This window comes from Triturus cristatus, chromosome 2_2, assembly GCF_964204655.1.
Source record: "Triturus cristatus chromosome 2_2, aTriCri1.1, whole genome shotgun sequence".
Classification (NCBI taxonomy): domain Eukaryota; kingdom Metazoa; phylum Chordata; class Amphibia; order Caudata; family Salamandridae; genus Triturus; species Triturus cristatus.
In genome coordinates, this window is record NC_140582.1 from 293,605,397 (window position 1) to 293,623,346 (window position 17,950).

The 17,950-nt window shown below is 46.1% G+C and overlaps 1 protein-coding gene across 2 annotated transcripts in view; it reads left to right on the plus strand.

The window, feature by feature from the left end:
- Window positions 1–17,950, plus strand: part of CAAP1 (caspase activity and apoptosis inhibitor 1) — a 305,374-nt gene that overhangs the window by 143,857 nt on the left and 143,567 nt on the right. For both annotated transcript variants that reach the window (XM_085641336.1, XM_085641335.1), the window contains exon 5: window positions 7,331–7,403. In XM_085641336.1, coding sequence (XP_085497462.1) covers window positions 7,331–7,403 — 73 coding nt within the window. The remainder of the gene's footprint in view (window positions 1–7,330; window positions 7,404–17,950) is intronic.

The following is a 17,950-nucleotide window of genomic DNA, read 5'->3' on the forward strand; positions in this document are numbered from 1 at the left end:
GGTTCCTTCCATACTAGTGCCAACACTGACTTCATCAGTGAAGTTGATGATCTGGTTTGACATAGATCTCAGACCCCAAACCAGTGTCAGCCAAATCAAGGCCTATGTCAGGCTATGAAATTGCAAAAGCGCAACTGGCAGTTTGACAGCCAGATTACAGCCCTATTCCAATGCCCTTATGCTGGTATCGGCAGAGGATGCATGCTATTTTTGATTCTGATTCGGATGCATCTCCTGTAATAGACCTGTGCCACCAGCATAAGAATGCACTTTGTTTGCAATGATACATTTGGGGGAAGCTGAAACACTATACACTAGAGATGAAAAGAAACATATTGACTGAGATTTTGTAAACAGGGCCCGCTTCAATAGATCCATAATAGCTATTTAATAAAGCTTTTACCAATGCCCTTCCGGTTACATTGGCTAGCCATGCTTATATCTGCCAGTCCGTCTGTGTTTGTTACCTATGTTAGGTGACATTAACCAGCCCCCGGTGACCCGGACTTCCTAAGTAAGCATTTTGCACTGGAGGGCCTGATTGTTCAACCTTCAAAAAGTAAGGTCAAACCCTAATTTCTTTTTGTTGGTTTATGGACAATATTAGCCCTCCCAACCTGTACTGCAACAACCTACTCACTCCTTTTGAGGTTGTGGATGCTCTGGCAGAAACTACTCAATCTGGCAAGGACAGCTTGTCCTCCAGTTCTTCCTTCCCTAATACAGTGGCTGCAGCATGTCCTCCAGTTCTTCCTTCCCTGCTGCAGTGGCTGCCAAGCAGCTTTAGTTTGCTCTTTCTGATGGATACATCTGGCAGTGGATCCCTCACCTTGTGAATATCCCCTGCGCCAGCAACATTCGGAAACTTTTTTAGCAGTCCACGCCAATGAGGTCGAAGACGACGTCACAGAGACACAGCTCCATTCGCGACTCCGCTGACGTCACCGGCTCCATAAGAAGACCTCGTAGGCGTGATGACGTCAGTTCCCTTTTTTCCGCGCCGTCGACGCCAACGGATTTCGTGAATCTCGAAATCGGGCTTCAAACCCTGTCGTGAATGTGGAAAACATATGTCGATCACGGATCCACATGACGACTGTGTATGGTGTTTATCATCTGATCATGATATGGATGGATGCTCTTGCTGTCGCAAGATGAGCTCCAAGGCTCTAAAGGAAAGGGAGGCAAAACTCTTCATCGCAAGGATGAAAAAGGAGAAGAGAGGAAGAAGGAAGTCGAGAACGAGGTCGAGGTCACAATCGAGGTCGGTGTCGAAGTCGACTTCGGGGCATGCTTCAAGATCCAAGAAGCACACAAAGAAGAGAAGGCATTCTTCTCTACGTCACTCTGACAAGAGTTCGGCTCCGAAGTCGAAGTCACCTGCTCGATGCCGTAAGGACTCTGTGTCTCCTTCACCCGTTCCGGATTCGCCTGCTGGTCCTTCTTCTCCAGTGGCTTCACCGGCTCCGGCTACATCTCCGGCTCCGGTTCCATCTCCGACGCCGGTTCCATCTCCGGCCCCGGGTTTGTCTCCGGCTCCGTCTCCGGTGGAGGAGCTTCAAGCACCAGGTGAGCCTGTGACGCCTCTAATTCCACCGTCGGCGCCGGTTGGCCCGAGTCCGGTGATGCCTGATCAGTACCCTGCGTTCCCTGGACCAGGTCAGGACCCCTCGCATTATTTAAATGCTATGTATGGGGTATTTTCGAGAGCCATGTACACCACTGGTGCACCTTCGGGTCCGATGGGTCCAATGGCCTTCAATATGGGGGTGCCTCAAGTATATCCACAGGCCCCTTTCATGCCATTTTTTCCGGCGACGCCGTCTTGGCATCTACCGGCGCCGAGGACATCGACGCCGCTCCCTTCTTCACTGGCGCCGGCTCGACCTCGTTCGACGCCGGCTGCTCCTGTGGATCCACGTTCGACACCGGCGCCGTCGGATTCGAACACGGCGCCGCCGACGCCGTTTGTACGAATCTGGTCCAGGAGGGAAGCTCAAAGGGTGCTTGATGAGCGAAGGTACCTTTTGGAAGAAGCAGAAGAAGGAGAGCTGGTGGAGTCTTATGAAGTTTTTGAGGCGCTTAAAGAGGCTAGTGGATTGGATTTGTCTCCTGAGTGGGAAATTACACCACCTTCCGATGAACCCTAGAAGGATGTGGCTCCATATCATGCAGTCATTAGGAAGGCAGCAGAACTGTTGGATCTTCAGTTGCCTACTTCTGAATTCAAATCAAATATTCTGACAGAAGTACTGCATTCTCCTACTACAGTTTCAGAGCCGTTATTGCCTTTTAATGAGGCGATTATAGACCCTGTGTTGGAGGTGTGGCGCAAGCCTTTTTCTGCTCCCGCAGTCTCTAAGACAGTTGCTAGGAGGTATAGGGCAGCTCCAGGGGACCCTGAGTTCTTAACACCACATCCATCGCCTGACAGCCTCGTGGTTCAGGCTGCTTGTTCAGGAAAATCTAAGGGCGCTTTTCCTCAGGTTCCGGGGGACAGAGAGGCTAAAAAGCTGGACCAGTCGGCCAAAAAGGTCTTTTCATCGGCCAGCATGGCACTAAAATCAACAAATGCCACTTGCCTTTTGGGACGCTATATTCATGCGCTCATGGACTCTGCTAAGAAACTGGCACCAAAACTATCTGAGGAGGATAGGGTTGGTTTTAATAAGGTCTTGACGGATGCCCAGGCAGCGGCACGCCAGGTGATCCAAAGTGGGCTGGACACGGCGGATTCAGTGGCAAGAGTCATGGGGTCTTCTGTTGCCACTAGGAGGGGTGCGTGGCTGAAGTCTTCTGAGTTTTCCCCGGATGTACAGTCAACACTGTTGGACTTGCCATTTGATGGCTCTGGTTTATTTGGCAAAAAGGCAGATGCTGCTCTTGAACGTTTTAAGGAGAGCAAGGCTACGGCTAAGTCGTTGGGCCTTCAATCCCAGTCAAGGGGATCGTTTAAAAGATACAGGGGTTTCGGAAGGGCAACCTTTCGTTCCTACAGGCAGACCCAACAGCAGCAACAGCAGCAAGGCTCTCTGTATAAGGGATACAGAGGCAGAATCAGGGGTCGCACACGTGGCCGTCAGCTCTCCTCCTCCTCCTCTTCCTCAGCCCCTCCCACCACCGCAAAGCAGCCCTAGATCCACCATTCTGGATCATGCTGGTCCTGTGGGGGGCCGGCTTACCCATTTTCTACTAGATTGGGAATCTGTTACTACAGATCTTTGGGTTCTAGATCTTGTAGAAAATGGGTACGCCCTTCCCTTTCGGGAATTCCCTCCAAATTACCCTCCTTGTCAAGGGGCTTGCTCAGAGAACCATCGTCTTCTCCTACAGGAGGAAGTCCTTAAGTTACTACAGAAAGGTGCGATGGAGGTGGTTCCAGAGCAGGAGAGGGGTCAGGGATGCTACTCCCGGTATTTCCTGATTCCGAAAAAGGATGGCAGATTGCGTCCGATATTGGACCTCAGGATCTTGAATCTTTATCTGAAGCAAGAGAAGTTCAAGATGCTCACCCTTGCGCAGGTTCTTCAAGCGCTGAATTAGGAGGACTGGATGGTGTCGATCGACTTGCAGGATGCGTATTTCCACATCCCCATCCTGAAGTCGCACAGGAAGTATCTCCGGTTTACGGTAGGATCGCAACATTATCAGTTTGCGGTCCTTCTGTTTGGTCTTACTACTGAACCCCGAGTCTTCACGAAGGTGATGGCAGTGGTGGCAGCCCATCTCAGAAGGTCGGTGATTTCCTTTTTCCCCTATCTGGACAACTAGCTGATCAAAGCGGAGTCGCCAGAGAAGGTGCTACATCATCTGCAGGATACAACTCAGCTGTTGTTCAAATTGGGTTTCTAGATAAACGTGCCCAAATCTCACCTGGTGCCCTCTCAGCGCAACCTGTTCATAGGTGCTGTACTGGACACTACTGTGTTTCGAGCATTCCCTCCTCCTCAAAGGATTCTCGACATACAGGAAATTATTCCTTTATTTTACAATGGAGCGGTCGTTCCAGTCCTGAAGGTCCTTCGCCTGCTCGGTCTGTTTGCTTCCTGCATTCTGTTGGTCAACCATGCACGCTGGCACATGAGGGCGCTCCAGTGGTGCCTCCGCAGGCAGTGGTATCAGCACAAAGGAGATCTCAGGGAGTCTGTGAGGATCTTCAGAGAAGCTGCGGCAGATCTGTCTTGGTGGAGCGTGGAGGGCAATCTGTCCCAAGGAAAGCCCTTCCATCTACCTCCATCGGTGGCCACAGTGATAACGGATGCATCCACTTTAGGGTGGGGTGCGCATCTGGGGGATCTGGAGATCAAAGGTCTTTGGTCTCCAGAGGAAAGGTTGCTTCACATCAACCTTCTGGAAATGCGGGCGATTCGTTTGGCACTCAAGGTCTTCCCTTCCCGGTCAGTCTGTTCAAGTCCTAACGGACAACACTACAGCGATGTGGTATGTCAACAAGCAGGGAGGAGTGGGGTCTCTTTGTCTCTGCAGAGAGGCTCTGCGTCTATGGTCCTGGGCTCAGGACCATCAGATTTGTCTGATGGCAAATCATCTGGCCGGGGTGCTGAACGTACGTGCGGACAGTCTCAGTCGGCAGTTCTCCGCCGACCACGAGTGGAGGCTCCATCCGGAGGTGGTTCGTCACGTTTTTCAGACGTGGGGGACTCCTCGGATAGATCTATTCGCCACCCGCGAGAACGTGCACTGCCCGTCATTCTGCAGTCTCCAGTTTCGGATGCAGGGGGCGTTGGGGGACGCGTTTCAGTTGAGTTGGGGCTCACGACTCCTTTACGCGTTTCCTCCCATACACTTGATTCCACGGGTTCTGAGGAAGATTCGCCAAGACCGGGCCCAAGTTATATTGATCGCCCCGGATTGGCCAAGAAGGGTGTGGTACACAGATCTTCTCCACCTCTGCTCGTGCCCTCCGCTCCGTCTCCCTCTGCGGGCAGACCTCCTCTCGCAGTCGGAGGGGCAGGTCCTACACTCCAACTTCCAGAGCTTACACCTTCATGCCTGGAGATTGAACGGGGCAACCTGAATTCTTTTTCTCTCCCACCTGATGTGGTAGTTGTAATTTTGTCTGCCAGACGTCATTCCACCAAATCTATCTATTCTTATAGGTGGTCTAAATTTGTACTCTGGTGTGGAGAGAAGTCAATTGATCCTTTGAAGGCTTGTTTATCTGACATTCTGCAGTTTGCCCTTTCTCTTGCTCAGCAAGGCTATGCTGTGGCCACTGTAAAGGGATACTTATCGGCTTTGTCGGCTTTCCTCTGTTTGCCGGATCAGCCGTCATTATTCAAATCACCTATTGTTCTACGATTTCTCAAGGGCCTCACAAATAGGTTTCCTCCTACTCCCTTTATTGGGCCTCAATGGGACTTAAACCTTGTCTTGACTTATCTTATGGGTTCTCCCTTCGAGCCCTTACACAAGTGTCCCTTGAGATTGTTGTGTTTTAAGATGGTTTTTCTCATTGCAATCACCTCGGCAAGGAGGGTAAGTGAGCCTCAAGCTCTGAGTTCAAAACCCCTGTTTTTGACCATTCATGCTGAAAGAATGGTACTCAGGACCAGGGCTGCATTTCTACCTAAGGTGGTAACTCCCTTCCATCTGGGGCAGACCATTACCCTTCCTACCTTCTATCCTCCCCTCACCCTTCCAAGGAGGAGCAGAGACTTCACCGCTTGGATCCTAAGAGGGCGGTGAGCTTCTACCTGGACAGGACAAACGACTTCAGAGTTGATGACCAGCTCTTCGTGGGCTTTGTTGGCTGCAGGAAAGGCAGAGCGGTGCACAAGCGCACCCTTTCCAGATGGATTGTCTTGTGCATCAAGATATGCTACTCTTTGGCTGGTAAGGAACCTCCAGAGGGTTTAAGGGCCCATTCCACTAGAGCTAAGTCTTCCACTTCTGCTTTGTCTTGGGGTGTTCCTGTGGAGGACATTTGTAGGGCGGCAACTTGGGCCTCCCTCCACACTTTCGCAAAACATTATTGCTTAGACACTGAGGCGAGGAGGGACAGACACTTTGCTCGTTCCGTCCTTCAGGACTTTCTGGTATAGAAGGGTGGACACCCTCCTCCGGGAGTGGGACTGCTGTGGGAATCTATTCACAAGGTGAGGAATCCACTGGCAGATGTATCCATCAGAAGAACAAGTTACTTACCCTCGGTAACGCTTTTTATGGTGGATACAGTATCTGCCTCTGGATTCCTCACTGACCCACCCGCCTCCCCGTTGTTCACCCTTGTATACCTTAATTATATGATGGTGTTTCAAAATGTATTTGTTACTATCAAAGGCAGTGTGTTATCTCTTTTGCCTTTCTGTTTATTTTTGCCACACTATGTGTGTTGCTTGTATATTATGTACTGTGTATACTGTGTATATATTGCTGTCAGTCCGTCCGTGTGCCTCGAAGGCACGGAAAAAAGGGCGAAACTGACGTCATCACACCGACGAGGTCTTCTTATGGAGCCGGTGACGTCAGCGGAGCCGTGTCTCTGTGACGTAGTCTTCGACCTCATCGGCGTGGACTGCTACAAAAGTTTCCGAATGTTGCTGGCGCAATGGATATTCACAAGGTGAGGAATCCACAGGCAGATACTGTATCCACCAGAAAAAGCGTTACCGAAGGTAAGTAACTTGTTCCTCAGGCTTATGCCTAGCCAGTACGAGACAGAATACAGCATTTCCTCCCTGGCTGGAAATTCATTATGTCGGACTTGTGGGGCATGCAAATTGTTCACAGGGGCTATGCCCTGCCTTTTATTTCCTCTCCACCCTACCTTCCTCTCACACTGGAGTGACTTTTGGAGGAGCACTCTGCAGTTCCGATGCAGGGAGTTAACCTATTTTTATCCAGGGGTGCCATTGAATGGATGCCAGACTCAGAGAAGAGAAGAGGTGTTTACTTGTATTACTTCCTCTTTCCAAAGAAGTGCAGATATCTTAGGCTTATTTTGGACCTCGGCCTGCTGAACTCCTTTCTGAGGAGTGTCCAGTCCGAAATGCTCATCCTGGCTCAGGTCTTATCATTGCTGAACCCAAGAGACTAGATGGCATCCTTGGACTTGCAGGATGCATGTTTCCATATACCCATCCCACCCTTTTGACCAAAATGAGCATCAATGAAGGTAAATAACTTGTTCTTCTGCTCTTCTTTGCAACAACCGTTGTTTTCCAAATGTATACACTTTTTACTCCTATATTAAATTCTACATCATCTTGGCAAAAGAGCTATGTTTAATTACAAAAATTGTATCATTTAAACATATGAATTGACTTAATTAACAACAGATGTGATGATAGTCTTACTTTCTTCATTTAAGGTGAGAGTGGAATTGATTCTGCCACGGACGAAGAAGGAGATGGAGATAAGACCAGAGCAGAATCATCTAGTCAGTGAGTACAATCACTGTTTCTAATTGACGGGTCTGCATTATGAGGTTTTATTCATTGTATGACTATAGTTCTGTGTTGTTGAAGAGCCGAAATGCATAGCTTATGTGCAGCTGCTTATGTCCTACTATGCCCTGTAGTTGAACAATGCCAAAATGTTGGCTTTCAACTTATATAAAATTATAAAGGACTTAAATAGAACTTGAAATCATGGCCGGAGTAAGTGGGATCCCCAACCATAAGTGGGAAACGTATATGCACATGAACTGCTTCCAAAATCTCCCTGTAAAAAATTGGGTTCTGCATCATAGTTCCTTCATTGATGGTTATAAACCTTGAATAATTGGTGCTGCTTGCAAGGACCCCGGAACACTTCCACATATATTTAACAAATCCAGGAAAAAGACATTGAATAGTGTTCATCACTGGAAGTCATTTTCCTCATAGTCACAGTGTAGACTGACAGAGATATATTGTCCTGGTGAATACTGGAGGAGAAATAACTGGGAAAATATATTCCAATAAAGCCTTTAAACCTGCAACACTATCTCAGAGAAAAAAAGGCTGCCCGTAACCACAGGCAGCATAAGAAGGAAAATACAGCCTGATAGGTTATCACTGAGAAGCTTAAAAGGGAACTTGTACCTTTACGGACCCCAGAGCTCCCCCATCCCGCAATGCACTGCAGTGGCAGTTTGCCTGTGAGAGTCCGTTCTTTTTTCCACCTTCTTCAAGTAGGATCTCTGAAAACCTCAGGGGAAATATTTTCCAAAAACCTTTTTCAGCACTTTTAAAAGCTCACTACTTGACATTTTACCACTTCTTCTGTCAAGTACATCTATTTTTTCAGGATTTCTGAAGCAACTTTCAGTCAAAATGCCTGCTCTCTTCACTAAATGTCTTTCCTGTGGCAGAAAAAGGCGAGTTCTGATGCCCACATGTCTTTGTCACCTCAACATCTCACTACGGGCTCTGACATTTGCAGCAAAATGTCTAAAAGAACCCTTAGGGTAGAGAAGGAATCCTGCTGAGTGACTGGATTCAGCTGGATTTCATCTTCCTTTCACTGGTCAGGGTCGTCGCAGCTTTCAGAGGCTCCATATCCTGAGCCCGATACAGGTCTTCATCTATCCGACCTATAATTTCAACCAATGACCAGGTGAAGATTCATTTACAACCTTTAAGTTTATCTCCAATACAACAGTTTTCTAGAGCAACATATATGTCTCCGATTCGGAAAGAGAAGGCTCCATCTCTGATTAGATCGCCATAACCATGATCACAGTCAGATGGAAGATCCAAGACCCCTTCCTCAAGATCTAGGTCTAGATATGTCTAGTCTCCAACCAGGGTTTCACCAGTGGACAACATCATTACGTTCTAAGACACCCTTGTGAGAGGAGCATCTAAGCTCAATATCACAGTTGACACCCCTCAACCAACAGTGTCAGTGATCCTGAAAACTACAACCAAGAGCTACCCAAAAGCCTCTTCTCTCAGGCCTCATGGACATTGCAAAGGGATTTTTTTTAATACCAGCCACAGCAAAACCAGCAATGCCTAGGTTGATAAGGAAATACAGGCCTCCACAACAAGACCCAGATTTCCTTAAAATCAATCCAAAGTCAGATCCTATAATTGCAACAGCAGTACGGCGAAGGCATGCTTCGGCTCTGGAATCCACAGCACCTCCGGAACGAGAGAGTATAAGAATGGATGCCATTGGCAAGAAAACGTGTGGTACGGCTTCTACACATTTACATAATGCCAATTCAGCTACATTATTTGACAAATACCATTGGGAGATTTGGGATGGCCAGAAAGCATTCATGGTTTATTTGCCAAGTCACAGAGAGCAAGACTACCTCGAGATGATAAATGGAAGTTTCCTTAATCTCCATCCAATCCATCAGTGCTGCATGGCGTTTCTCTGAGGCAAACCTCTTGGCTCAGACTCCTCTCTAAAGCCAGACGCACTGTTAAAAATTACCAACTTGCCTTTTTCTGATTCTTCTCTTTTTGGACAGCATGTGGAGGAGGAACTGCTGTGAAGAAAGAATGAGGCAAAAACACTCGAAGCAGTCTGCCTTGAAGAACAAAACCAGGCTTTTTAACAGCAGTACAAACCCAGAGATCGGCGATATTATTACCATAGGGTTTAAACACCTAGGTGGCCTTTCCAGAACACGCAACAACAACAGCAAGCGCAAAGACCTTTCCACAACCGGTATCAGAGAAGGAGATCTTCTCCACACAAACCTTCACAGACCAAAGGCAAAAAACCCTCTCACACCAAACAGTGAGAAACACACACCCCAAAAGAGTGGAAACAGAAAAAATCAGACAGATGAGTTTTAAAAATCATTCAAAGAGGATATGCACTCCGCTTCATAAACACCTCACCTTCAGCCCCTTCACAACAAGACACAGTGGCCCATTTACACAACCTCATGCAGAAAATGTCCATTCTTCTGCAGAAAAAGAGCAATAGAAAAAAACCCACTGCATCAGATCATCAAGGGGGTCTATTCAAGATACTTTCTTGTTCAAAAGAAAAAACATTCAAAACAGTTTCAGCCTGTCATGGATCTCAGACCCCTCAACAAATTTATCAAAAAAGAATGCTATCACTTCATCTAATATTCCCACACTTAGGAAAGAACAATTGGTTTTGTGTGGTGGACCTCCAAGTCGCATACTTTCACATTCCAATCATCCCCGTTAAAGACAGTTTCTAAGATTTGTAGTAGCATCAGACCACTATTAGCATACTGTACTCCCTCTTGGTCTAAAATCAGCCCCTTTAACATTTTCTAAATGCATGACAGTGCTGGCAGCACATCTAAGAAAGGAAGGTATTTTTATGTATCCTTACCTGGAAGACTGGCTAATAAGGGCAGACTCTCTGGAGAAAGCACAGAAAGACTACACTACCACAACAACTCTTCTAGCACAACTGGGGCTACAAGTCACTTCAGAAAAATCAATCTCTACACCAGTCCAGTGCCTCACCTTTCTAGGGGCAACATTAGACACTCAAAGATTAATTGTTTCCTTCGATGGAGTGAGTGTTATCAATCCAAAAAAAGTGTGCACAACCTCTGCAGAAGACCAAGCCAACTTTTCGTCAGAAAGCATCTTTTCTGAGATCAATGGTATCCTGCTTCTCCATAGTTCCAAATGCACGTTTCTGTATGAGACCTCTCCAAATTTGCCCACAGAATCAGCAGTCACAAAGAACAGTAGACTGGGAAGATCACATTTTCCTAATTGAGAATGCACGTCACTCTCTCTCCTGGTGGACCAAGCCAACAAAACTTCTGACGGGATTCCTTTTGAGAAAGAAACACCATCTCAAACCATCATCACAGTTGCCTCACTGACAAGATGGGGCGCTCATATGAACCACCTTACCACTCAAGGTCTTTGGTCAGGAATAGAGAATTCCTATCCTATAAACTTGTTAGAACAGAACTGACTGAGATATTTATTAAGCGCACTTATGCCGAGGCGTCTTGGCGCTGTGATAGAAGGGGTAAACGGAGCAGGTCTAAGATTTAGTGAAAAGCCAGGTCTTCAAGGCCTTTCTGAACAGGATGATACTTGTTCCTAATCGAAGTTCTGTTGGTAGGGTGTTCCATAATCTTGCTGCCTGGAAGGAGAAAGCCTTACCTCCCCACCGGGCCCTCTTAAATTTTGATGGGCAAACTAGGCCCATACTGGATGATCTGAGTGTACGAGTCGGGGCATAGGGAGGGAATAGAGACTTCATGTCATATGCACCTCCTCCGTGTACATCTTTGTGTACTAGGCATAGGGACTTAAATTGTATCCTATTGCGCACAGGGAGCCAGTGGAGTCTCCTCATGTATGATGAAGTAGGATGATGCTTCAGGAGATCGAGCAGTACTCTAACAGCCGCGTTTTGCAAGGACTGAAGCTTACAGAGCTGTCGCTCCCCTATCCCAGCGTATAATGCATTGCAGTTGTCTATGCGGGAGAGGACTAGAGCCTCCACTACTGTTTTCCTTAAGGAAAAAGGGATAAAAGGCAGAATCTTCCGGAGAATCTTGATCATCAGGAAGCAGGCCGAGGTAGCCTGATTGACTTGGAGCGTCAATGAAAGGTCTTTGTCAACCAGGAAGCCTAGGTTCTTTACCTTGGGTGCTCGTACTGGACAGGCACCCGCTTCTGGTGGCCACCAAAGGTGGTTCCAGATAGACGTTTTTTGGCCGAATTCCAGCACCTCCGTCTTCTCCGTATTAAGTTTGAGGAAGTTCATGCTCATCCATCTCATCACGCTGGAGAGGCAGGTTCTAAATTTATCTGCCGTGACTTCGACACTTTGTGTCAGAGACACCACCAATTGGGTATCATCTGCATAAGATACCAGATTTAACCCGTGATCCTTTATTAGATTTGCTAATGGAGTTACATACAGATTGAACAGTGTAGGAGATAGCGCTGATCCCTGAGGAACGCCACAAGGGAGAGAGAGCTCTTCTGACTGGAGTTCATCCCAATGGATTTGCTGAGATCTGGACTCAAGAAAGGAGTGAAGACGCGCCAGAGCAGAGTCTTTTATGCCTAAAAAATTCAATCTATCAAGTAGAACTCTATGATTAACGGTGTCGAAAGCCGCCGTCAGGTCAAGGAGGACAAGAATAGCCCTACCCCCACTGTCCATGACTCTACGAATTTCCTCTGTGGCCATTATTAAGGCAGATTCAGTGGAGTGGCGCGGTCTGAAACCATGTTGTGTGGTGTCCAAGGAGTGGTTAGTGTCAATGAATTTCATTAGCTCCTGATTGATCACTTTTTCTAAGACTTTGGATGGCAATGGGAGACAGGAAATAGGGCGATAATGTTTAGTGTCCTGCGGGTCAAGTGAAGGCTTCTTAAGAATGGGCCTAATGCATGCCTTTTTCCACTTTGAAGGGAAAACTCCCGAGCTGATGATCTTATTTAACAAAGGAGTCAGAGATGTACTTATTACAGTTGGGGCCAGGTGGTATATGCGAGGAGGGCAGGGATCTAGGGGAGAGCCTGATTTTATTTGGAGTAGAACGTCGCTGACCTGATTCTCACTGAGAGGAGAGAATTGGGACAGGCCATTAAGCGGTATAGGATCCTGCGAGGGGTTTCCTGTGGTCTTCCCAGGATCAGACTGTAGCTCCTGGAGTTCATTGTAGACGTCTTGAATCTTACGTTGAAAAAAATGGGCAAGGTTATCAACGAAATTTTGATCTGGACAGAAAATTATATCGTTGGGACTCTTAGATAAAGAGGTCACTATTTTAAAAAGTTCCTTAGAGGAATTATTAGCCTCTTGTATTTTATTAGTGAAGTATGTGGTTTTGGCTTGTTTGATTAAGGGTTTATACAGTTCCAGAGTATGGTTGTATTCCTTCTTTAGTGCAGGACTATAATCTGATCTCCAGAGACGTTCCTGCCGCCTACATTTAATTTTGGCAAGCTTCAGCTCTGCTGTATACCAAGGTGAGGTCAATAATCGTCTTTTAGGTTGGGTAGATTTCTCTGGGGCTAGTATGTCTATTGCCTTACTGATCCAGGAGTCAAAATTGGTAGCCCCTCCATTACTGTCCTTAAGCTGAGGAGAGCAATTTAGCAGAGTTTCTGCTAGTTCCACACTTTGAATGTCCCTCCAAGGACGGGTGTTTACCAGCCGAGGGCGGGATTTCCGTCCGATTGTGGGTAGAGGGAGGTTCACTTTGAAGAGGATTACTGCGTGGTCCGACCAAGGGACCCGTTGTATATCTTTTACTTCAAGCCTATCGTTATTGGTGAAAATTCCATCTAGTATGTGACCTGCTATGTGGGTGGGTTGTGCTATGATTTGTCGCAATCCATACCCTGCCATGTTGTCAATTAGATTAGATGAATCAGAATTGTTAAGGTCATCTAAGTGGAAATTAAAATCACCTAGGACCGTGAACATTGCGGTGTCAAAACAAGATTCAAGAAAGGTCTGTAGGGATTTGGTGAAAGGAGCTCTTGCTCCTGGGGGTCGGTAAACCAGTAGACCGGATAGAAGTGCAGCATTATTAAATTTTACAGTGAATGACATAGCTTCCTCTAGCTCTTAAAGCTTTTCTGCCATCTCTCACATCAAAAAACCTAATGATCCAAACAGACAACACCACTGCAATGTATTGCATAAACAAACAAGGTTGAACAAGGTCAAGACAATTGTCTCTCCAAGCTCAACCAATGTGGTATTGGGCTTTAGAAGAGGGCTTTCCATCACACCTTTTCACATATCAGGAGATCAGAACAGAGTCAGATTTTCTCAGCCGTTTTCATGAGGAAAATCACAAGTGGGTTCTCAACGATGAAGTGGAGGACAACACCTTTGAAGAATGGGGCACTCCAACATTAGATTTGTTTGCCACCGCCCAAAACAAAAAATGCCTAGACTACGCGTCCAGGGCTCTAGAACCACAGTCTCTGGGCAATGCCCTTTTGATAAACTGGTCGACATTTGTGTACACCTTTCCCGCAATTCCACCCATACCACAAGTAATTCAGAAGTTGATGAAGTCCCACATGATACTGATTGGCCGAGACCGTGGTGGTACACAGATCTCATCCAGTTGTTCATAGACCGTCACAAGTGCCTTCCACTTAGACTGGATCTCCTCTCCAGACTTTAGGGCAAAATTCTACTCCCAACGATCCAATCGTTGAACTTAGCAACATGGCTCCTGAGATCCCCCAGTATAGCCATTTGAGCCTCCCAGAACATTTTAAAAGAAGCTAAACATCGTACACAAGAGCATGCTACTCTTTTAAGTGGAAACATTTCTGCATATTGTGTCGGACTTAAAACCATGATCCTATTAAAGTACAGGAAAATGTCATCCTCCTTTACTTACAGTACCTAGCAAGTCAGGCATGCAGTTATCATCCATTAGGTCACATTTAGCAGCTATTACTGCATATCAAAATCAATAACAAAACAATGCTTCTTTAAAAGTCCGGTGATCAAAGACTTTTTGGAAGGTCTGAAGAAAGTCTTGCCTCCACTTAGGAGACCTTCCCCCTCCTTGGGAATCGAACTTGATATTCTCAAAATTGATGATACCTCCATTTGAACCATCCATAAGTCAACAATTCGAACCCATCCATAGGCCAACACTGTAAAACTTGTTTTCCATCACTTCTCCATACTCACCCTTCCTTTTTACCTAAAGTAGTGTCAGAATACCATATTAACTAATCCACCACTCTGCCTATGTTTTTTCCAAACCCTACAACTGCAGCAGAGAATGCTGCATTCTCTTGTTGTTAAAAGGGTACTTTGTTTCTATTTAGATAAATCAAAATCTATTTGAAAAATCAACCCACCTGTTTTTAAATTATGGTTCCTCAAGACAGGGTTTAGTGACCTCTAAACAATCCATAGCTTGAGGGATAGTGTCTTGCATCTCTTTGCTACCAGATTGCAAATAAGCCTTTGCCAGACAAGGCTAAGGCTCACTCTACAAGAGGGAAAGCAGCAACCACAGCTAGGATTAGGCAGGTACCATTCTTGGACATTTGTAAAGCAGCTACCTGGATTTCTTTACACACATTTACAAGACAATACTGTCTAGAAACTGATTATCAGGCCGAGTCAAAATTTGGACAAAAAACATTGTAATATCTATTCAAATAGTTAATTTGTCCTAATAGACCTGGACTCCTTACTTTTTATAGAATCCTACGCACCTTCCGTTCGGTAAGAGAGCAATTTGCAGCATTGGGAGATTTTATTGCCACTTTATCCTTGCCGTGTGGTGTCCCACAAGGGTCATCGCTCAGTCCTACCCTATTTAACATTTATGTGGCTCCACTTGCAAAACTTATTAGATCTTTTGGTTTCTCAACCATCTCCTTTGCTGATGACACACAAATTGTTGCGTCTATTACCAATAATATTGGGGAGGTGGCACAGCCATTCAATAGCTATATGCAAGCAGTGGTAAGTTGGATGAGTAGGCACTAACTTAAATTGAATTGGGAAAAAAACGTATTTGGCAGGTATGCCACGTATTGGAATAATTCTTGGTGACTTAAGTCCTTGGGTCCTTATCCTATCCCTGTCCCTAAAGTAAGAAACCTGGGAATAATCTTTGATTCCAAACTTGCTTTCACGGACCAGACTAATAAGCTGGTCTCCAATAGCTTTTACCAACTAACTTTTTTTAGAAAGGTTTTGACATTTATCCCTTTTGAGTTGCAGAAAACAGTAGTCATCACATTGGTTTTATTGAGACTTGATTACTGCAAAGCCCTTTATTTGGGCATGCAACAGGGCTTCTTGAAAAAATTGCAAAGAGTGCAGAATGCTGCTGCGCGGTGTATTAAGAACATCAGGAAATATGATTGTTACCAAGGCCATGGAGGAGCTCCACTGGCTTGCAATAAATAAGAGAATTGTTTATAAGGCACTCTGTACAGCACACAAAGCCCTCCATAATACTGGTCCAGCCTACTTAAAGAGTTCAGTTGTCTGGTATAATCCAGGAAGATGTCTTAGGTCAGCAACCTCTAAAATGGTTAGAGTACCTAGAGTTTACACCGCCTCATGGGGTGGTAGAAGCATGATATACTCCACTTGCAAACTTTGGAATCAGTTACCTGCGCACCTAAGAGCCCAGCAGGATTTAATGACTTTTAGGAAACATTTGAAGACATGGTTATTTCGATCTTTCTAGGAAGATGTGGGTTTCCATATGGTATGGTATATCTGTTATCCAGTATTGGGGTATCTTTCATAGATTCACATGCTTGAATCATTACCCGTCGTCGAAGTGGGAATACCATGGTAATATAAATAAAGCAGTAATTAAAAAAACTTTCATAGGCTATCATGGTGGCAAACATGCATTTAATAGCCAATATACCTCCTTTTCTAAAGAAGGACCAAACTTTAAGTACAACCAATCAGTAACCAGCACCCTCTAAAACCTTTCTAAGAGAGGCTGAATCCATCAGATTTTCACTGCATGTCGTGTGTGAAAGGAGTATCCCTGAGCTCTGCTCAGTTCTTCTAAATTTCTCACCGATAAGTATCATTTTCTTCTGGATATTATAATGTCTGACAGGAAAGGACTATTTCACCCTTGTAAATCCTGTGCGAAGAAGAAGGTTCATATTGATGATGCCCACAAGGATTGCATCTATTGCCTCTATCCCCATCATGAGGCAAAACAATGCAAAATCTGTTGTACTTTTTCATTTGAGACTCTTTGTGATAGAGAGGGCAGACTTTTGTTGTGGCTAAAGAAAACACAGGGAACGTCTTCTGATGAGGAGAGCGACACTTCCTCTAAATCCCATAAGAGGCCCAGGTACCCTGAGGGTCAGTCTGAGGAGGTCAAGAAACACCCTAAAACCACTCATCAGACCAAAGTAGCTTGAAAAAATTAGAAAGATTCTAATGTCTCCTCAGAGCTAGTCTTGCCACACTAAACTGGAATCTGCCACCTCTTCAGGGCCTTCCAGGCATAAATCCAGCCCAGATCCCTCTCGGCGTCAGTACCATTGTCAACGCCTGCTTCTTCATCAATGATGACGACTAATCTCTCGTCGTCAAGACTGTCGACGGAGCCTACTACATTGACGGTGGCCAGCAAAGCCCCCACATCGTCAACACTATCATTATTGTTGACGAAGACCTTTGTGACGAGGTTGCCTCTGCTGATGCCTGCAGCTACGACTACACCATCACCGTTGGCTCCACCGTCGATGAGCACACCATCAACTGCATCTGTATCAACGGCGACATCAATGGCAATTTGCGGTCGACGAGAAAATCAGGGTCACCGACGGTCCCATTGTCGACGCCGCTCCCGTCGACGAAGTCACTGCAAATGCTGTCTACACCATCCAGATCGTCCAAAACATCTTTGCGGCTTGATTTTCAATTGCCAGGCAAAATTTCGCCTCTACCCCAAGCCACCTGCTGGACACAGAAGAAACGTATGAAGATGGGACTGCTCATAGTCCTTCTGACCTCAATGTCAAGTGTCAGGAGGAGGATGAGGACGATTATGACGAGGAGCAGTACTACCAACACTACTATCCGGGTCCGCCTAAACAAAATCAGCATTTCAGATATTATGTTGATCTCCCAAGGCAAGAACCTGCGCAATTACCATCTTCGTTAATACGAGATTTGCAGGCCATGCTCATGGACTACAGAAAAAGGTTCTCACCCCAAGAGCAACAGACTACTGTTCAGTCATCTCCACCACCACCACCTATGGCGCCGCTTACACCAATGCTGCCTCCTCCTTTTACTCCTAGGATGACGCCACAACCCATCATCCCTGTTCCTCCTAAAGAAGATCCATCCTCTTCGGAAGAAGATGCTGAAGATGGAGAAATTCACGATCCTCCACCACCCACTGATGAATGGGATAACTACATCATACCCACACCATCCCCTCCTCCTTGTTGTCATTCTGACTCGCCTCTGGAGGACATTGGAGGTTTTCATAATCTGATGGACAGGGCTGCGTCCAGATTTCATCTGCCCACAA